The 22,314-nt window shown below is 38.8% G+C and overlaps 1 protein-coding gene across 2 annotated transcripts; it reads right to left on the minus strand.

The window, feature by feature from the left end:
* Positions 1–1,128: 1,128 nt before the first annotated feature.
* DEK (DEK proto-oncogene) lies at positions 1,129–20,712 on the minus strand. 2 transcript variants are annotated; one of them, XM_074899743.1, is made up of 11 exons: positions 20,446–20,712; positions 18,449–18,595; positions 16,596–16,697; positions 15,918–16,027; positions 12,535–12,629; positions 9,668–9,788; positions 8,321–8,503; positions 6,154–6,286; positions 3,757–3,905; positions 2,365–2,433; positions 1,129–1,450 (listed from the first exon to the last, which is right to left on the minus strand). In XM_074899743.1, the coding sequence occupies exons 2-11, from the start codon at positions 18,582–18,584 to the stop codon at positions 1,439–1,441; spliced, it is 1,110 nt and encodes a 369-aa protein (XP_074755844.1). In that variant the 5' UTR covers positions 18,585–18,595; positions 20,446–20,712; the 3' UTR covers positions 1,129–1,438. The 2 variants fall into 2 exon arrangements, with proteins under 2 accessions (XP_074755844.1, XP_074755845.1); XM_074899744.1 differs by lacking the exon at positions 2,365–2,433.
* Positions 20,713–22,314: the final 1,602 nt, after the last annotated feature.

Raw genomic sequence — 22,314 nt, forward strand, 5'->3', positions numbered from 1 at the left:
GCTTTGTCTTTCCAGCAATATTACAGTCAGAAGAATACTGTGCTTATGGCATTAATGGCAGCCCACATTGGCAACTATTAGTTTAATGATTTTAAGTGTAGGACTTCTTATATTAGCAACAAGGTGTATGAAGAACAGAAACCTAAACAACAATTTATGTGAAGACTTCACTTTGATCGGAAAAGCTGTGGGCCAAAGTTCAAGACTGAAGGCTTAAAAGTACCATTGTCCATGTTGAGGCACCAAGGCTCAGGTTCAAAACAGCTTTCCTCTACAGAAGGGAGCTTAACCACACACATCAGTGCTGCCTGATTCAGAAGCTCCACTGTGGATTTCCAAAGTTATTGAGCCTCCCAGCTGCATGTCTTGGATACCCACTCCTGAGATGCTAAGCCATCAAGTCAAGACACTAACGTAAAAGATTTTTTGCAAAGTGAACTTTAGAAGTTTTCCTATAGCCTTTGGAGGGATTTTATTTACTATGTCAAGCCATTGAAACAAATGCATCTGTAGTCTTTTGTACAAAGTTAAATGCTGAAAAGCTTAAGTATAAAACTACAGTTTAGTTTCTGTACAAGGTAACATAGGACAGACATCGTAAAACCTCAACTTATTTGTAAGTTTCATGAAACTTCTGCATACCACTTTTCATCACAGCCGCACTGCTCAACACTGACATTTCATGTCATAAATCCTAAAATAACAAGATTAAAAAACTGATTTGCACAAAAGAAATCTGAAATAACTTTATATACACAACAGAAAGCCTTTCAAAGTACAAAAATAACATCTATATGCCAATTAGTTACCATGCTTTTGACAGTTCTCTCAGTGCCTACACATGCAAGACAGTAATCTAGATTTAGAATAATTCTGCATCTGTAGAATGTATCAGAATATAAAAGACATTACCACGTGACTAACTCTTGTTATTTTCAGGATGGATATGTATTCAAAATATCTTTATAACCAACACTGCAATATTCCAGTCTCTGCATGTACATGTGCAGATAAGCAGCTTTCATCTTACTTGATTTTAAAGTCTCCTTCAAGCTAGTAATCCACCCTAACGAGCTATGATGGTTCTAATAAATCTAGTTGTACAAAGCAATTCAAAATGTACAAAAACTATAAAAAAGGGAACATTTATTGCCATGCATGAAACTTAAGTATGTTCAACTAAACTGCATCAAATGCAGTTTTGTTTGTTAGTTTTGGGTTTTTTTGTTGTTGATTTTTTTTTTTTCGTTTTGTTTTGTTTTTTTTAAAAAAGATACACAAAGCAATTTACATTAACACTCTTAACATTAGATCAGCAGAATCAGCTCTGACTAAATGCCACAAGGGTAAGACACATTCCTTTTGCTGGTGCCTATCAGATCTTCAAATCCATAGGAACATAAAATCAGGAATCTTCATTTCCCACAGTCAATTCAGATCATGAAATCAACTGAAAAGAGAAGTGTATTAGTTTTCTTCTTTCTTTCAGTCCAATTACATACAGCCTCTCCTTTTGCATCAGACTATCAAGAAAATACACTCTACTTTTGCTATCACAAAAAAACAAGAACATCCCTACAGCAGACAGATTGCTCTCTTGTGCCTTTGCTGATAGTGACACATGTATGCAAAGCACATAAGCAGAACAATTTCTAGGTAGCCATATATCAACATCTGCAAATGAAGCTACAACGGAAAGAAACGTTACTTTAACTCCACTAAGTGAACCTCACTTCTCTAGTATCATTTTCAGCTTGGGGGCAAAAGTAGTTGAACTTGAAATTTTTTGACAAATTACCAACCACGGACTGAACAATAAACCCTTGTCATGAGTACATTAGACCAGGCCTAATCTTCAGTGTGGCAGACTCAAAGGCAACACTATAACTGTGATACCAGGAGCACATAGAGAGAAAAGTGAGCTATCATTATCCTCTTTTGCCTTCTCTCATGGCCAGAGCTTGCAGGTCTGCAGAGCTTATACAACCTTCATGTGTTGTTACCTATGAATGTATGTGGTCAGTGCATCAATTATAGTGCACCTTGCAGCCAAGGCTTTTATTTAAAGCAAATGCATAGCTTTCAGAGAGTAAGAGTCATTAAAAAATTATGATTGCTTTAACTTTAGTTCTGCTTACCAAAGTAATTCACAAGAGTAGTAGTAGCATGCTAAGACAGTAGAGTCTGAACAATTATTTTTGAAAGGTATACAAAAGAAAAGAAAATAAATCAGAGCACTAAACTTCCAATACTATACAGGAGGCTATTAATACTAGTGTAACAAGATGCCATGCCACTTTCTAATAGGCTGAAGAAACAACAAAAACCCAACCCAGAATGTTTTCTAAATGATAAAGTCTTTACCTCTTTGACTGTTTTTTTAATGAAGTCTTTCCTGTCAGATAAATCATAACTAGGATATTTTTCATACACCTAAAAAAAATTAAAAAAAAAAAAACAAACAAACACAAAACAAACCTCAAATTACTTTCATTCAATGTACTGTATGAATAAAAGAAGCTTAAATGAAATTAGGGCAAAAATTTGTGTGGAACTTCTAGTATTACAACTGCCAAATGCCCTCTGTTTATTATGGAAAGTGACAAGCTTATTTTCCTGTCCTTATTTTGACAACACAAATATTCAAATACTTTTTTTTGTTTGTTTGGTCACTGACTAAACATTGGTACTATAATTTTTCACATCAACAAATTGGAACTCCTAACTTGCCATGTCAGGCAAACAATTCTCCAATCTTTGTCTTACATGCTCTCTAAGTAGTCAGATACTCCTGCATCTGTGTAGGAAGCTAACCAAATACCAAAGTGCAAGACTTACTTATCTTTCGGTAGTAAGTAAAATTACGGTCCTTTCAAGTGATTAGTAGAAAATGAAACATATTTGAATGCTATTCTACAACTATTGTTTGGTTAAGTGGGTGGGAGAGGACCAACCAAATAAAAAAAATTAGATGCCAACACTAACAACCAATGCAGAATATTTTATTTCAGTATACCAAATTTCAGACCTTGACTATAAACCTGACAAAAAGCTTTGTACAAAATATAAACATATAATTTCCTCCTAGGAATGACTTTTAGTTTACTTTTCTCAAGACAACTTCTTGAAGTACCAGGAAAACAAACATGTGAAATAACTGACTACAGAAAATGTTATGGTAACAGCATTGTCTAATTCAGACATTTTTCCCCACCTTTCCCTTTTCTGGCCACTTGGTCCCTTCCTGGCACCTGTCCTGACAATTAATGGCTTCCTTGCTGAACTGATTCAACTCACTAACTCAGCTGAGAACTGTTAGTTTTTTGCTGATACATGAGAGTTGAATGGACTCATAAAGAGAACATACCAAGAATGAGAGCAAGGTGAGCAGGAGAAATGTACAGAGAGCAGGACACAGCCCCTCCCCTTTGGACAGCAGCAAGCTGCTGCACTGTCTCAAAACCTCAAATGTTTTCACTGTAATACATGGCAGTTGTTTTGGAGGTAATACTGCTACTTTCCATGTAGCTAATTCTTCTCTGGAGATTTCCTTTCTAGTGTTAGATATCAGTGTTGCATATTTTAAGACTAAAGCTGCTATTGTTATAGCTGTTAGCCAGTAAATAAATCAATGCAAAACTACTTCATTTCTGAACCAGTGTGCAGAGTGCAAGCCTCCATTCTGAAATGATGACAAGTCAGTTCACAGACAACTCGCTGCCTAAAGAGAGATTGCAGAAAATCACATTTGCTTACCTCCTTGCAAATTTGTTTCATTGTGACCTCCTCCAAGTTTGCATTGGCCAACAAGTTCTTAACAGTTTCCTTAAGTTCTTCATCTGTGGGTGGTTTCTTCAGCTTTTTAATTAAGGGTTCATCATCTGAGCTATCCTCGGACTCACTTTCTAAATATGAAGAATAAAGTGAATTGTAATGAAAGATTTTCAATTTCTCTGCTTTCTTCCTCCAAAACAGAAGCCATCAGAACTTTCCCCAAACATCTGATGCTAGACATCTTGCCAGACCTTTCATTTAAAAACAAAGCTAATGCTATCAGTGCTCCATTTATTTATGAATCCGCATCAGTGTTGATGAGTTATCAGTTTACAAATCAATATGTACTCTAGAAAGTATGGGACAGATTAATCTATCAAACTACAAAAAGTTTTATTACAACAATTCTAAGCTGAGGTATTATGGCCCTAAAAAAAGTACTTATTTGTTTTAAAAAGGACTTTGGATTTTTTTTTTCTTCCCCCAGCAGCAGTACACACTAGAATCCTGAAATTTTGCAATGCTGCATTACTAAACATGTTAACAGAAATACCATGACAACAAATGAAGAGAATCATAAAGGAAGTTGAGGCACAGGACACTCCTACAATCTTTTCCAGCAGCAAAAAAATTAGACTGAACGACTCCAACATCTACTCAGTTCCTCTACTGACAAGACGACACAATTCAGAGCAGATACCAAACAATCTAGATAATGAGCTTACAGAAAGACCTACTTGACATTGATTTTTGTACTGTGAACATAAACTCAAAACAGAAATGCAGGAGTAATGAAGAAATTATGAAAATATTACATAAACTATATGCAAAACAGAAAAAATAAATGTTGCATATATTGATGACAAAATAAAACACAGTCAGCTACATTAATACTGCCAACAGCCAATCTGAAAATACATCAAGTTCAGCACAGGCCAGTTTGCTGAGTAATAAGGCTACAACAGAAGTTCAGCATAGTTCTATGCCTAAGGGTTTAACCATTCCTTTCCTTAATACACTGACAAGCAGAGCAGTTAATCTGAACTGATGTTTGTGCTGTAGTATACATATTCCAATGCAGGCATTAAATGAACTGTTTGCAGTATGGATATATGCTTCATTAATAACTCATACTACGGTTGCAACAGAGATATAGCTCTTACCTCAGAGAGACAGAGAATTTCTGGTGAGAAGGGACCTCTGGAGATACCTGGTTTAAGCCACTACTCAGAACAGGGCCAATGTGGAGCTGGTGGCTCAGGGACCTGCCAGGTTGAGCTCTGAACATCTCCAGCAATGGGGATTCCACAACTGCTCCAGGCTCCCTTTCTGTGAGACCACTCTCACGGTGAACCTTTCTTCCCCTAACATGTAACCCATTTCCCCGGTGGCAGCTTGTGTCTGTCACTCCCTTCCTCTCGCTGTGTGCCTCCAAGCAGAGCCTGGCCCTGCCTTCCCCATACTGTCCCATTTGGTAGTTGCAGACTGCAGTATGAACCCCCTTTGTCCATCTCTTCCTCAGGCTGAACAAGCCCAGCTTGCGCTGCCTCCCCTCCTACATGGTGGGCTCCAGCCCTCGCCCTCTTGGTGACCCTCCCTGGACCACTCCGGTATGTCCACGCCCGCCTTGCACCACGGAGCCCAAAGCCGGACACAGCACTCCCAAGGCAGGCTCACAAGTGCTTCTGAACAGGGGATAACCACCACCTCCCTCAGGCTGCTGGCTACACACTTGCTGAAACAGCCCAGAGTGCTGTCAGTGTTCTTTATCACAAGGGCACGCCGCTGAACTGGCTTCAGCTCGTTGTCTGCAAGAACCATCTGCCCTACACAGGTCCTGCTCTGCAAAGCTGCTTAGAAAGAAACCACTCTGTCCCCACCTGCACTGCTGCAATTCTTACACAGATATTAAGAAACTCAATGTATGTGTATCTTTTATGCACATTGTCAGATATGAGAAACCCAACAGTAACAGGACACATGTAGAACCCATATTTACGTTAACAAAAACCACATGAAACTGCTGAACAAGACATACACAGTAGGATATATACTACCAGATCAACTGTAATATTCACATGAAGTCAGTATAAAAAGGCACCAATTGCTAACATTCTTCCAGCAGAATGGAAAACTAGGCTGACACTTTCAGTTTGTATGCAAATAAAAAGTATATATGTACACAACAGAAATTACATAAAGTATACCCAAACCAGGAGGTTTTTTTAATTACTGTTGCAAGGAAAGAAACATCAAGTAGCAAACCCAACAATTCACCAAATCTGTTTTCTTTCACAATTCGGTACTAAAGCTTTCTTTCTAATAAGCATGCCAGTTAAGCGACAAGACAATATATGATGAAAGATTTAAAGCAGTTACCTTTTCTAGAACTGTTCTGATTTTTTTTAGTAGTGCTGCTATCCGCCTTCTTGACATTTGCACCCTTCACAGATTTCTTGGTTTTGGAAGTGATCTTTCTAGATTTTTCTCTTTTAGATGCTTTTCTAGGGGGCTACAAAGAAGAAAAACAGAGGATTAAAATTATGGTTTCTACCCAAACAATCAATACGTCTTTTCCACAATGGAAATTATCCTTTCTGTCAGTAAGAACTAAATCAGCAAGTTTAATTACTATATTTTACTAGCAGTTTCTATCTCTATACCACAGGGGGAGTATGTCCACAAAGAGTATTCCTTCTAAATTTCACTTTGTCCTTCTACATGGACTCTTAAGCTAAAACAGCTAGAATTTTTTGATAGTACTAGTAGTTTGGTTGTGCTACAACTTTCTATTCCTAATTACTTATAATTATCTTGTAAAATAGCTTTAAAGATGTTCCTTTAAAAAAAGGACATGGTATGTTGTACTAAATTAGATGCTATAGGTCTCTAAGACTATATGCAGATAATTTTCTGCACTACTACATTAGCTAATCCATAATTTGGACCATTATTGTGACCAATTATAATAATCCCCCAAAATTATTGCATTAACATCAACAGAAGAAGTTTGGAACATAAATATATATATATAGTATGCACACATCAGCACACTGCATTTTTGGCAAAAATCAAACGTGTGCTTAACACAAAATCCTTAGAAAGTACTTCTGTCAAGGCTGAAAACTTTCTTGACAGAAAAAAACCCATGGAACATTAACCAGAAATAAATCATACTTCAGAGAAAGAACATCATGAAACAAAACAAGTTAACAGTAGTTACGAAATCTGTAATTCGAATTTATATTTAAAATGGCAGTGTAGTCAAATGAGCAAACTATCACATTAAAACAACTGAGATTACTATAACTTTTAACTGCTTCTCCCATTAGTACCTGGTGCAACTCATGAAATTTATTTAATAAACCAGATTATATTTATTTATATTGAGCTGCTCAGTTATAGCTGCACTTGTTCTGTGGTGTTAAATGAAGGATAAAAGCTTTCACTGTTGAAATTCAGAAAATACACTCAAGGATCACTCCTTTTCTAAATAAATATTTGTAGTTTAACTTTTCAGCTTTTGAGTTTCTGCTATAGCAGAACATAACCAAAGTAAATAATGGTCTTAAATTACAGCCAAAGGTTCCATCGCTTACATAAAGAATTCCCTTGGACACCAACAGTCAACTAATTACTGTTTGTTGCAAGGCTTTGATTAAGGCTAAAAAGGCAGTCCCATCTAAATCAAAATACAGCATAAGATGGAGCCTGCAGCTCCTTTGCATTTCTTTTTTCCAGGCTTCAGGCATATGGACAAATCAGCTGTACACTTGTACTGGCCTCCATGGTTTGTGTCTATTCTGTTACTAAGTACAGGGCTGAAAGGGAATGTACAGGGAAAGGTATTTTGTATTTAAATAAAAAGTTCAACTCATTTCTCTCCTACTATGCAAGGCTAAAAGTAGCTTCAAATAAAACAGAGAACAGAAAATACAGTGAGATGAGAACACTTCAGTGACTGCGGGGATCTCTGTAAGGCTGTTTACTATGTTGCTCACTTTATCTTTGTGATCCATAACACAAAACCCTAAAAGAGAGGTTAGAACATAAAACCCAGGAGAAATATGGAATCAAGATCCAAAACCAATGCAGCCAGGTAGGTCAGGGACCAATCCTGAATTCCAAGTTAAGTCCTAGATATCCAATCAAACCCTACACAGAGGAAAAAAAAAAAGACAAATATTGGGAATTTTTATGAAATTACAGTAACATCAACACAAGATGATACGAGAAATGCAGTTATGTTTGAAATCCTGACTGTCCCAAAATGACATACAGCAAATGGTTTTAAGGTGCATATATACATCCAAGAATCAGAACCTTTGCCTTCTATCTTGTTGATTCTCTAATGCACTAAGAAATTATGAAAATCTCTTACAAATCGAAGATGTGTCCCTTTTTCTTTCAAACCATTCATTCAAACATCACTTACCCTCCAACTCTGTGTTCCAAGAACTACCAATTGATAACAACCACATAATGACAAACTGCAGACAAATGCTTTTAGCCTTATGCTGAAAAACAAGTAAAAAAACCTCATTACCTCATCTTCACTTTCTTTTTCTTCTGAAGAGTCATCCTTTTCCTTCTTTTCATCTTCTTCACTACTGGATTCATCTGACAAGATCTCTGGGCACTTGGTGCGTTTTGCTTTTCTTGTTGTTCCCGTGCTACTGCGCTCTTTTTTGCCACCTTTGCTTGGTGTTTTTTTGGACTTTGGCAATGGCTGAGAGGCATGTGTGTAATCCAAGTAGAAATACAAAAGTGAATTTTAAAAATATATATACTTTCAAATCAAATGAAAGAACTGTAAACAAATATAGAGGTCTCTAAGTCTTGATAACAAAACCCAGGGTTATTTTATCTACTACACTTAAGCCATAACATTTTGCAGTAAGCAGAAATTTATTACAGAGATGGAGCTGAGCAAAATGAAATTTCAGTTCTAAGCTGAGCACCCCTTCTACTCCACTAACTAAAAAAATCTTCAAAGCTTGAGGATTAGGGAAGGGAAGCAAGAAAGAACAAACTTACTGATGCCCTCCCAACCCATGAAAGCAAGCTTTTTCTTCTGGTAACACATTAGCTGACAACTCTTCAGAAGACTTAAACACAGGAATCCTGTCATGTCTTACGCAAAACTGCCTTTTATTGTCACTCAGTACCAGTGTCCCTAAGACAACATGCAGACTCCTTGTTCATATGACTTACCAGTGATGTGAATTTTTTTCTTTTGCTTAGAATAAATTTAATTTCCTGAGCAACATTTAAGTATTGCTTTTAGATTAAAAACTAAAAGTCCAAGAAGATTAATAACTTAGTTTAGCAGTCTTGGCAGCTTAATCTAGTGTGCTAGCATATACTAGTTAAAGCAAGTTTTCCTAGCGTTGCAACAAATTTCATTTTGTGATGACCAAATGTGATAGCATACCTTGCCAACTTGTAGCATACCCAGATAACATCTGACAGTTTATTCTTCTATCCTTTCATATTTTATTTCCTTGCTCTGACACCTTCTATTTTTCATTTTTCTTTCCTGCTCACCTATTATGTCTATTCCTCTCCATTCACCCACAAAAGCAGAAGCTACTTACGGCATTTGAGGACAGATATCCCTAATTTCATGTGTTGACCACACAAACTTTTGTGTACTAACAGTGTACAACGGGTGTACTTACATGTAAGCATATAGTTTCTATACAAGTCCTCACCCTGTTATGGATGCCTGCAGGAGTTGAGCTACTCTCTTTCAAGAAGCCACTGCTACTTCAGTAAGTTAGAACAGTAACTCTATTGTCACTGGTAACAAGCAAACAATAAGCAATAGAGACAGCTACATTTTTTCATCAGAACAGATCTATAAAAGCAAGCATAACAACCTGCATCTCACCTTGCCTGAAGATTTTGGATGCATTAAGAAGTTTAAGATTCTGGTTACCAGCTCACTATTAACACCTGATCTTTCCAAGTCAAGAACTTCACAGATACTTTTCAACATTGCATTTCTAAATCTGGAGAGAAAAAAAAAAACGACAACAAAACAGCAGAAAAAGATTCAGTATGACATTCTAAACAGTCACCATTTGACTGCTAGAAGTTGCTATCTCATTTGTGTCTGCAATCTGACAATAGACATGAATATACACACTTAACTATGCTTCCAGTCTTAGCTATAGTTAAGCAAAGAACCACCACCATATTACATAAAGCAAACAAAATTCCCAAATCCACATGTATGTAAATTAGGATATATTTAAAAAGTTATAAAATCTTAGTTTTAAAAAAAAAAAAATCTTCCCCAGAATCTCTCCTAATCTACCACACAGGAAAGAACCCATCTTGGAAAACAAATCCAGTGGGTAAAAGACTGGAACTCTAAGGGGAGTAGGGGTTCTGCTTTTATTCTCTCTGGTTCCTTACCCCTTTACAGAAGTACCTCTGATAAAGACAGAAGGTTAACAAAAACTCTGACATCCACGCCCTTTACTCCAAAAGGATCTTGGACCAATTGTCCCACCGATATTGAAAAAAATGGGAAAAAAAAAGTCAAACCCTGTGAGGGTATGACATCAGAATACAAGCTTAATGAGATTAAAAAAAAAAAAAGAAAAAGAAAAAAGTCTACTTATTCTACCTGTTACCTCCCTTCAAATGTTTGTTATCCTCTTCACTGATTTTGTACAATGCTGCTTGAAAAGTGGATTTCACTGACCTTTTTTCACAAATTTAAAAGCTATATCTAATAATCAAAGTCAAAGGAAACTTATTTTTCACTGTATATTTAAGAAGTCAGTGCAATTATATCATCATGACCTACAACTTCTCTAAAGTAGCATTTAATTTTAGACTGTCCCCTTAAACTCACAGACTTTTAAGGGGACAGAACAACTTTGTTCTCCCATGGGCATGCGAACAGGAAATATTAACAGGTTTGGTGCATCACCCTGCCTCAAACTACAGTTCGCCCACCATTCTTCCAATGATAAAGTAAAATCTTGCAATCATTTTTCTAGACAAGATTACAAAAAATATTGTGCAATCTTAACATGCGGAAAGCCTTCCTGCTTAGCTTTTAGGGATACACTGAATAGTTGTAAGGTATGCATAAGCAAAAGTCAGCCTCTTGCATTTTAAAAGACAACGCTACTATAGAATTAAAACCACTTAACTTGTTAACAGATTTAAAAACTGCACAGCATCAAGGTTTCTGTTTCAGACTTTCAGGACCTTGTATATAAAATTTAGGATTTTATGGTTCTATTTTATGATTCTATTGCTAAATAAATAAAACTAAAATTCCTTATGACTTGTGTTACAGATGTCATTTATCCTCATATTTTAACTTAGGTTAGAACTAATATATACAAAGAATAAGTATCACCTCCCAAATCCTTTCATATTTTTAATGCTTTAAAGGTACATCTGCAGGTTCAGAGCAAACAATGTACTAAATATTAAAAAGCAGTTAAAGTGTGGAATAAACAAGTGCACACAAGTTTTGAGTCAGTAACTTCCATAGCAACTAGTTTTGATTTATAAAATACAAGAACTCTAAGCCACACAGCAACCTCAACCCTCATTCTTTTTAGTTTATAACCTCAACAGCAAGATTCTGCAAAACAAATTTTGTCTTTTGTTCATGTTGTTCAATGCTCTTAAAACATGATGAAATGCAAGTGTACAGTGTGGGCAGAAGTCAACCATATAGTCAGAATGAATAATCTAATCAGCAGTGTTTCACACATAGCTATGAACAGCAAGCAGAATTTACCACAGTAACACAAGCACACAGGGCTCAGTAAGAGTGACAATGCAACCAGTTTTCAGAATATTTGTTGAGGACTGAGGGGTAACAAAACCTAACAGCAGTTCTTTCATATGAAAAATATGAAAAAATGTAAAAAATACTTCATTTTGTGACTTTTCGCAGATAAGGGGAAACACTATCCAATTAAACCAGTGGGAAACAGTCAAAACTTGCATCCCAAGACAGTTTGTCTTGTAGATTCACACGTATTTGACAAACCCTACTCCCGGAAAACTGCGTATTTGAGGAAGGAAGATAAGCAAATTTCAAATTCTGGAAGCTTTCCTGCTATCAACAAACTGACACTGAAAAAAATTATTTAGAATCAGTTGTGTTGGAGTTAAAAGTTCTTTAATTTGTTACAACTAGCTGCACAAATATGCAAGGGTATTTTTAAACCCTTTCAATCCAGTCAAAACCAAGCTCCAGCAGCTTCTCCTGTTAACAGAGAAGCAGTTTAGGTGGGGAGGCAGTAAAAAAAAAAAAAAAAAAAATTAGTTAAACTAGTTGCTACAGCAATTGTAGGAATAAGACTGTATGTTTTATATATAATAAGCAGAAACAGCTTTGATTCTGAAGGAGGAAGGTTTTGAGGCCTAGAAGGATGCAAGTTTGCACCAGGAATAGAGCACAATGTATTCACACTATGCTTGCCCTGGGGAAATAATGTTTTCCTCTCACATGGCAAAGAATCTGCTAGTTAGCATGCAATAGTTAAAGCCAAGACTCTAGGAACTGTGCATAAAATGTTCACAATTTAACTTTTTTTTAATACATTGAAAGTTGTCTTAAGAGACCAGTTTGGGTGATTAAAATAAGCTCAGATCATAGAGCTCTAGGAAATAACCACTCTGCTTAAAGTTTGAATTTAATCTGAAGTAAAGTTTTGAAAATAAAAATAAGTGTATAGCATAAATCAAGGTATGTTAAGTAGCAATAGTGATCGTTACTTTTTTAACATTTCTTCCTTCTTTTTGTATTGGTCACTTCCTTTTTCAAATGGGAACCCGCTGAACTGACCCACATTCTTCTTTAGGGAAGCAACCTAGAGCAGAACACACAGATTACTTTCCATTGCAAGTAGTTTAAAAGATTTAATCCAATTACATTTGTTAACTTTTCATACAAGAAAAGCCTATTCTAGCCTTCAGCTTTCTGTGGACAAAAAGTTTTACCATTTAAGTTATAACCTACATAGATACCCTGGTTTCAGCTGGGATAGGGACAATTTTTCCTTCTTAGTAGCTAGAAGAGTGCTGTGTTTTGGATTCACTATGAGATTTGGTACAAGAAGAATACTGATAATGAACGGATGTTTTTAGTTGCTGCAAAAAAAAATTAATCGGGGACTTGTAAACTTCCCATGTCCTGCTAGTGCACAGGGACACAGGAAACTGGAAGGGACCAGAGCCAGAGCAACAGACCCAAATTGGCCAACAGAATATTCCATATCATGCAACACTGTGCTCAGTGCAGAGATGAAGGTTGACTGGGAAGATGGCTCTTGCTTCTGGGACTGCAGTTTTGGGATTCTCTCTTCCCTGCAATCACTAGCCAGGAACAGGCTGGGCACTGGTCAGCAGATGGTGAGCATCTGCATTGTGCATGACTAGTTTTTATTTTCTATTATTACTGTTATCATCATCATTAAGTTAATTTTATTTTGCTTCAATTATTAAATTGTTTTTATCTCAACCTATGAATCTCCTTACTTTTTCCCCTACAATTTCTCCCCCATTTCCCAGCGTGGAGGAGGGCGAGTGAGCAGCTGCATGGTGTTTGGCTGCCAGCTGGGTTTAAACCACCACAACAGATTATGCCTGTACTTATCTCATGACAGCCAAACTACGATTAAGTTCCTGTGATCTTGGTACTTTTATTTCCTTTTAATAACTTGCTAGGTAAAATCGCCTGCCATTTCAAACTTATTTAGAATGTACTGCATGACTATCTACAGGTTTGGACAGCTATGATCAGATGAAGCTTGTTGCATGCTTCATGTAATGGAATTTGTTATAGAATACTGAATTTTATTTTTACTAGATAATCCACTAAAGCAGATTTGCTTTGCTTCCTTTTCTAAAGTCTGACACAGGACCATGACTGTACTTTCGAACCTTTTGTTTAGCATGACCAATTTCTGCATTTGACAACTTCTACTATAATACCTGGAGTCTGAATAGGGTTGAACTTTCATTGCAACAGCCCTTATAACGAGAAAATAGTTCCCATCAAGATCCCAACTACATTAAGTTCTTAGTTTTCACTCCATCTCCTTTCATCAAAAGGGAAGTTAAAAACCAGCTCCAAATCTTTCATTCTTCAGAGATCTTTTTAGCACTATCAAGAATAATTTGAACTCATTTTCAATAGTTCTACAAATTTTGTTCCTGGTGTTTCTCCACTAGTTTACAATTTTAACAAAGCTAAGATCCTTCTCTCTGTCCAGCACCTACAGAAAATTTGCAGATGGTATTGGTATGTTTTATTAAAAGTGTTAGTTACCATCCAAAGGCACAAACAGAACAACATCTGATCTTCACTATATTAAACAGCATTCCGAGTTCCTTACAATTCTGATTAAAAGCAGTTTTGGATTAAACCGTACTGATATATTTGCAAGCAAATAAACATAGCCCCCTATATTTGGACTCAAACCACTGGGACACTGCAGCAATCCAGCTGGGCTCTCCAAGCAGTCCAGAAGACTAGATGTGGGAGGGCAGAGCAAAGGCAGGGTGGAATTGCAACCAATTAAGTGGTGTGGAAGGGAAGGGTGAGAGCTGTATTTCAACAGTAGTTGTGTCTAATTAGTATGATTTAGGAGTGTTAAGTATCAATGTACAATTATATCATTTGCACATAATTATAAAATTACAAACAGTTGTGTGTCTATTAGTTGATTAGATTATTATTTATTACTAAATCAATTATTAATAACAGTATCATTAAGTTGTTAAGTTTCTTAGTAGTGTGTTGCATAATCAATGAAGAATACAGTCTCTAAAATCAGTTATGTCTTAGATCTGCAATCTAAAATGGGAGAGATGGGACTCTGAGGTAACGGTATCCCAGTACCTCCACTCAAAGACAATAGAAAAGTGTTACTGGTTTCATGAAGGGTAAATGAATGCAGTTTGAGGACTTCCACAGTAAAGCCAGTTAATTCAGAAAGTTACACGGTTCTGCCTTTGTACCTTTCCTATCAAACAATTAAATTCTACTGCAGCACAATCTAAAAGTTTGCAAAACTCTGTAGGCACCGAGTCAGAAATTCTCTGGTCTGGTTTATTGCCATACTGAATAAATAGCATAATTCACATCAGTAGGTTTTAATGAATATATACTGTTCTTTCTCTGAATACTTGAGGCAACAGATCTTTCTTTACCATTTAAACAAGCCTCGCATATGCAGCAGTGGTCTGAGATATTACGGTTAGCATGCATCTGTACTAGCACTGTTCAGGTCCTGGTTTCTGTGCTAGCTGTTCAAGTTTCTAAAACACACAAAGAGATTAAAAACAAATTCCTGTAACTATGGCAAGCATATTGAAATAGTAAAATTTAATCTGCCTTAATTTCTCTACATCCATTTTACCTCTATTAGCAGGGAAGATGGATCATATATTTACTCTGAAATTTTAGGCACAATCCCTGCTAAAGGGCTCCAAGAAAGATTTGCTACTATATTTTAAGTTTCCTCCTTGAATACAAAAGTGAGCATATCAGTTTTTAACTAATATTTTAATTGTCTTTGATAAATGTGACAAAAATCACTATTAAGATTTTACATATAAATGTAGTTTTATTTTCTACTGTTTTTTGCAAACTAAATGAGAAAACGACTAGGTAGGTAGCAATATATTAAAACCCACAAACAGGTTTCAAACAAAACAAATAGAAGTATTAAGAAAAAGCTATGTTGAACAAAGTAACTAACTACATGCTGTTGAACAAAGTAACTACATGGAGTATTTTTACTGTAATCCACACATCAGCATCTTTTAGCATGTGAACCATAAATTATTTCCAGCTCATTCTCATAAGGTAAACCGCCCTTCCCCCCATTAAAAAAACTGTAAAAACCCTGTATTCAAGCAGACACAATTCAGTAGACCTTCCCATAGGATTTTTATAGGGAGAGTAGTTTAGAAGAGCTAGAAAAATTATGGGCTTGCTTAACTGGTTCTGCAATACTCATTTTCTAAGTAGTTTATAATAAGTGACACTTAAGAAGTAGATCCACATGTGCAAATGTAAAAAACTATACTACAAACATTTTCACTATGCATGAGAACTAATAAATATACAAGATTGACTTTTAAGTTCTTACAGTGCCTGGCCTGTTGTAGAGGAGTTTGTGCAGGTTCCTAAGTTCGTCTGTCTTCTTTTTACTCAGAAAATATTGTATCCTTTCAATTTCACAGAGTTTTTGTCCTTTTCCTGAAATAGTTAAAATCAATTATGCTATTCATCACATTCATATTTACACATTACCTATGTGTTCATAACTTCAAATAACTTCTTTGCTTTTTTTTAAAAAAAAAACAGTAGATATTTCAGAATAGCATCACCCTCACCCATTATAATAGGTCAAACATTAAGCAGGCCTCTTCCTGTCAGTTAGGCATCCTGACAGTCATTTTATCTTCCTTGGTTGATACTACCTAGACCAGGGTACAATAACTTGGCATTTCTTTTTATTCTAGCTGCTCCTGCCTTTGCTAGTGGTGGCTAGGTACTGAAGAAGTTATTTCTGGTAAGTTTAGGCATCATATAACTTGCATGGCTTAAACTGATGCTACAGAATAAAAGAGGGTTTGCATATAATTCTAATAGCCTTACTATTTTAAAATAGATCATGACTCTAGGTTCATCTACACCTCTACATCTAGTTCATCTACATCTCTAGGACTCTAGGTTTCATCTACAACAAATTAATAATTTGATCTTTTAAGAGGTTATGTTGTCATGCCCAAGACTCAGTTCTTACGCGAGAGGACAAGCTTACCTGGTGTAATTGTAAAAGGTTCCTTTTGCAACGAGGACACTTGCATGGTCAGTCGGTCTACCTTCTTTTTCTCCCTTTTTCCTTCAACAATGAGACTCTTTTCTGCAAAAAACAGTTTCCTTATACGCAATACTCTTCATTACATGAGCAGATTTGACTGTAGAAACAGGCAATGCAATACTGAATCTTTGAAATGGCAACCCAAAAATGGGTAATGATATAACCAGGTACTATGACACTTTCAAACCTTTGGCTGATAGGTCAATGGGATTCTATGGAGCTATATATATAACTAGGCAAGTCTCTAGTTCTTAACCCCAATCCTGTATCCAACTTAACCTTGAAGACAAGACAAGGCATTTCCTAAAGGGAACTTCACCCCATGATGGAGATTGCAGTACTACGTATTTTCAGACACCCATCCTTCTCTCCCTTCACTGCCTTTCTGAGGTACAGAACTGACATTGTTTGCATAGTCTCCTTCTGGGATGCCACAGCCCCTACACATACCTGTAGCTCTCTTGAGGAGAATACTACCACCAGGTGGGCAAAAGGAGAGTCCAGCATGCCTGCAGGCACTTTCTCTTTCCACTACTGGACTGGATGGCTCATACATCTCAACAGGAGAGCCAGAAGCACAATGCAGCAGGACTGTACTACACCTCTTAGGGCTACACAGTGTGGACACTCAGCAGGGCACAATATGACTGTCACAAATACTACAAGAATACTATTCCCAGTAATTCTGGTACTGCTTAGTAATGTATGATTTTTGATTGTTTTGCATATACATTGGACACCACTACTTTAATGATACCATGCCAAGAGAAAAACCCAAAGCTTCACCTAAACATTTCATAGAAAAATACTTGACCTCAAAACAAACTATCTTTAATGCTAAACAGATGCGCTATCCTGGGTTTAGCATCCGAAAGCAGCTTCAAAATCTGTATGAATATAATCAAAACCAGATATGTATCTGCTGAAAACAGAGCAAAACATACTTGTGTGTACACAAGTAACAGCCGTTTCTAAAAATCTAATTCTTATTACTCTCTTGTTTCCCAAAGGGCATAATCTCTTCACTTTCTACTACCTTTCCTAAAGACAAACTTCAGCTCTTAAGAATCCAAGACCATCAGAGACTTGGTTATCACGGTGTCATAGGGCAGCTCTATTTCCACAGATGCTTTCTTTTGCAAAACAGGTGCCATTCACGATAGAAATTAACATTTTCACATAGTAGTTCCTTTATCACAGCTTGTATTCTTTGACTACCCTCTTCAATTACATGCCATAACACAAGATCTGCCTTGCTTGCTCGTCCTATGATGTCGCTGCAACTTTTATTGACCAAATTAGTCAAATGGAATATAACCGCTCTGATATAATTCAATTTTGGTACCCAGTAAATTAATTCAGTCATTAAGCAAAGACATCTGTATTGCTTCCAAAGCTACTGCACAGATTTTTCAAGTTTCTGTCTTCCGCAAACATGGATCACTTCAGATCATTACAGAAAAAAATTTTTGGATATGCATTTTTACACAAATAATTTTATAAAGGATGCTACCTCTTATAGTAATCTAGAAATTTATAACAACAACAACAACGCCCTAGCGTAGGAACCCAGGATGCTGGCAATTCCTTCGATCTTTCCCAAGGAACATCAGCATCACTGTTTCTAGCGTTGCTTGTTATAGTCTACTGGAAAGTGATTTATGACCCATGAGGTAGAGGTACCATGGAATATTCTAAACAATAATTGTACAATTAGTTGAGATCACAGAAGACTGTATCCAATAAGCTTGGCATTTTTTAAAGGACAACTTATTCAGTGGAAAAACAAGTACCCTTTTCTTCCTCCTCCTCCTCCTCCTCCTCTTCATCTTCATCACTCTCCTCAGCTTTGTTTTCAGTTTCAGGTTGTTTCTCATCTGCTTTTTCCGATGACATCGTATCTTCTTTTGATGAAACAACAGAAGACATGGTGTACGGTCCTGTAAAAAGCAGTCAGGGAGACCATCATCAATATACCATTATACATAAAAAATACATTAAATCTTGCTTTTGAAAAACACCTTCTTGTACAGTAGAAGTAATGTAATGGTGTTCATATTGTGATTGTTCAAATTCTTTAAGACACTAAAGTATTCTGCATACACACAATTTTTCAGGAGGAGTTGCCATCCATTCTGCAACTAGCCTGGTTAAGAACAGTTTAAAACGTTGTAAATTCTTTCTGCACATCAGTCTTCAAGCTTGCTTTGTGAAGCATTCGGAAACACCCACTCAAAGCAGCTGATGCTGTTATTTATTAAGAACTGTAATGTTTTAAGATATCACAACCGCAGCTCACCATATTATAAACTGAATAGTTATTTCTGATCACAGTAAACTACAGGTACAAGTTTCCTAGTAAGTCAAAGCTACATGTTTTGATAGGGAATGGGAACAGAAAAATAAAAAATAAAAGTTACAACCAACTCGGAAAAAATTAACACTGCTTTCAGAATTCAAATAGCTTTGACATTTTAGGGCTTGAGAATGCCTTTTGGGTTTAATCTGCAGATCTTCAACAAAAAAGAATAAACGCTTCATACTCAGCATATTTAAATGAAGCCTTTTTTTAGCATTTGAAGTGGTTTAAGTGTTAACTCTAAATTAAAATATCGCACTTTGGTGAGTATCATTTCCCTACTAACAGAAAATGGCTATCTAACAAAAGAAGATAACCATATCTGTTCATTTTTTTAAAGTTTCTAGCTTTCAAAATCTTTCCCTGTTTACAGATCTGGAACAAGATACAGCATCGGTTGTACAAGCCCTTGTGGAAAAAATAACACGATTTTCTTTTTCCGATATTAAAGCCAATATTTTCTGCAAGAGGTCAGACTCAGTAAACAACAATGAAATCACCTGCTTATATGCAATATTAGCAGGTGCCAGAGAACAACAGCACTCCAAATGACAGGAAACGTGAATTATATTACCAACAGCAAGGGGAAAAAGAAAGTTTACTACTCTTTGCTGAATCAGTGAGAAAAAAAACCTCTTTCCGTTTGACACGGAAAAGTAATCCAACTTTTTCACAATATTTCTCTCCGAATTTTGCTTCTCCGCACGTGAAAAAGCAAGTGGTATTGCAAGTTGTCTTTCCTTCCCCTTTCAGCAGGAGCAGAAGGAAATAGGAAAGTTAAAGACTTTTCAGCAACCAGGTCCGTGCGGAGGACGCCTTGCTTAGGGGGAAAAAAAAAAAAATAAAAATAAGAGTACTCGGATCCGCCTTTAGGAAGATTAAAGTCGGGGGTACTTTCGGCCAGGAGAGGGTATCTCGCAAGCCGCCCCGAGGACACTCGTGCACAACAGCCCCTCCCACCCTGCTCCAGGACTTTTCGGACACGGACTCGCCACCAGTCCCCTTCCGACTTGCGAGCCGGAGGCCCGGGAAAGCGACGGGGAGCGCCTAGAGGAGCCGGCGGTCAAGAAGGGCGGCCGGGAGCAGCGGCGAGTGCCATCCCCCTCCCGAACCAGCAGGCAGCGAGACCGTTCCGCCCCACTCCCGCCGCCGGGCCGCGGGGCGGGACACAGCGCCCAGGAAACATCTCTGGCGGAGAACACAGCCCGGCGCCCCGCGGAGGCCTGGGCGGGCAGCAGCCCCTGCCGCGCCGGGGGCGGTCGGCCCCAACCGCTGCCGGCACACGGCGTCCCCCCGGTGGGGCAGCGGCCCCGTTTCCTTTCCCCTCCGCCAGCCCCGTCCCCACTTCACTGAGCCGCCCCGCCCGCGCCAAGGTGAGAGAGGCGGGAGCGCGCTCTCGGCCGCCGTTATGGCCATGGCGGCAGGACCCACCTCCGCTCCAGCCGCGGCTTCTGGCTCCTTCCTCGGGCGCGGCTGCGGCAGCAGCGGCGGCAGCTGGAGGCGGCAGTTACCGGAGGAGGGAGAGGGCGGGGGGAAGGGGGCGGGGCCGGGCGCCCTGGCGCACAGCGACACACACACACACACACACACACACACACACACACACACACACTGCGCGCCCCCCCCCCTCCCCCCGAGGCGCGCGCTCCGCGTCCCGCGGCCGGTCACTCTCAGCCGGAATCAACAAGGTTTTCAAAATGGCGGGTTCTCGGACGAGGAGAAGGAAGCGGGAAGGCGGCGGCCAATCAGCGCCCGCAGCCCGGCCGGCGCGAGGAGGCGGTAGCCGCGGGGAGGGGAGGCTGCGCGCGCGCAAGGAGGGCTGCTGTGGCGGGGGGCGTGGCTGTGGCGCGGAACGTGCGCCAGCCCGCCCGCCTGCCGTGACGTCAGGCCGCGCGCGCCTCTGCGAGGGCCGCCGCTGAGGAGCGGAGCGGGGTGATCGGCCGCCCCCACCCCCCGTCACCGGCGCTTTGTCGGCCCGTGGCTCTTGGCGGGTGCCGGCTCAACGCGGCCCGTGCGCTTCGCGGCCCTGCCCGCTTCGTGGCCGGTCGGCCACGCTTGGCCCGTCCCGCTTGGCTGTAACGGCCGCGTCTCCCTCCGGCTCTGGGTGCCGGGGAAGCGTAGGGCGGCGGCCACGGTGCTGACAGGCTGAGGGAAGAGAGCGGCCGTTGGAAGTAGGAGCCGGGGCTGAAGAGGGGGTCTCGTTACCCCTGTAAAATGTGGGGGTCATAGGCGGGCCCCCAAAAGAGCGGCGGCCTGGTCCTGCTCCCCGTGCTGTGACCTGACAAGAGTGTGAGACAAAATCTTCAAACCAGAGAGGACGCCTGGCTGGGCTTGACGTGCCTTGAGCAGGAGTACTCAGAAAATACGTTACAGAAGAAAGTAGCCCGAACTAGCCAGTGCCCAGGAACTGTCTCGAAGCCACGTGGCTACTGACAGATTTTGGCTGGTGTGACTACCTGTATGCAGATAGCTCTTCGGGAGGGACCAAGTAAAGGGGTAAGAGGAAAAGGAAATGCAGAAGAGGTCACATAGATGTGAGTTGTTAATCTGAGGCATATGTAAAGCATAGCCATGTAAAATGGGTAATAAAACTAAGAAATATATGCAGTATAAATACTGCAATCTAGTTGAATCTGGAAATACTTAGGAAACACTGCAATTCACATACTGTGTACAAAAGAAAAGTCCAGAGAGCGTATATTAAACCCCCCCCCCCCAATTTAGGCCACAGAGATGCAGATTCCTTTTTTTTTAAGTTTTTAAAGCTGGTGCAATCACAGATGGTGGTGGTTTTAAAAAGGAAGACTGTAAATTATCTACCAACAATACATAATTAGACAAACCTGAAGTTAACGTGCAATAAGGAGACAAAAATATCATTAAGCCATGGGCTACACAAACGGTGCAAGACAGATGTTTGCAGATGACAGACTACTTCCTATAAGATGAATGTGTTTGGATTAGTTCAGAATCTTGACAGAAGACAGCCAAAGGCTGTGCTTCAGGTTGGAATGATAAATTAGATTGCTGTTTTGTAAAGGGGGATGTGTTTACCCAATGGAGATGATTTACCTAATTAAACTACCTATGTTAATGTCCTACACATGCCATATTAGAGTGGCATCTTGAGGAGAAATAGAAGATAATTATTTCATTGATCCTTTTAGTGAAGACATCACTTTAGTAGCAGGCAGACACTTAAAGACAGACTGAATTTAATGTTTTAGGAACTGATATACTCTTAGTGGACATAAATAGCATTTTGTCACATGCTTTTGACAGAACTTCAACACTATATTA

The sequence above is a fragment of the Athene noctua genome, chromosome 2 (assembly GCF_965140245.1).
Source record: "Athene noctua chromosome 2, bAthNoc1.hap1.1, whole genome shotgun sequence".
In the NCBI taxonomy this organism is placed as follows: domain Eukaryota; kingdom Metazoa; phylum Chordata; class Aves; order Strigiformes; family Strigidae; genus Athene; species Athene noctua.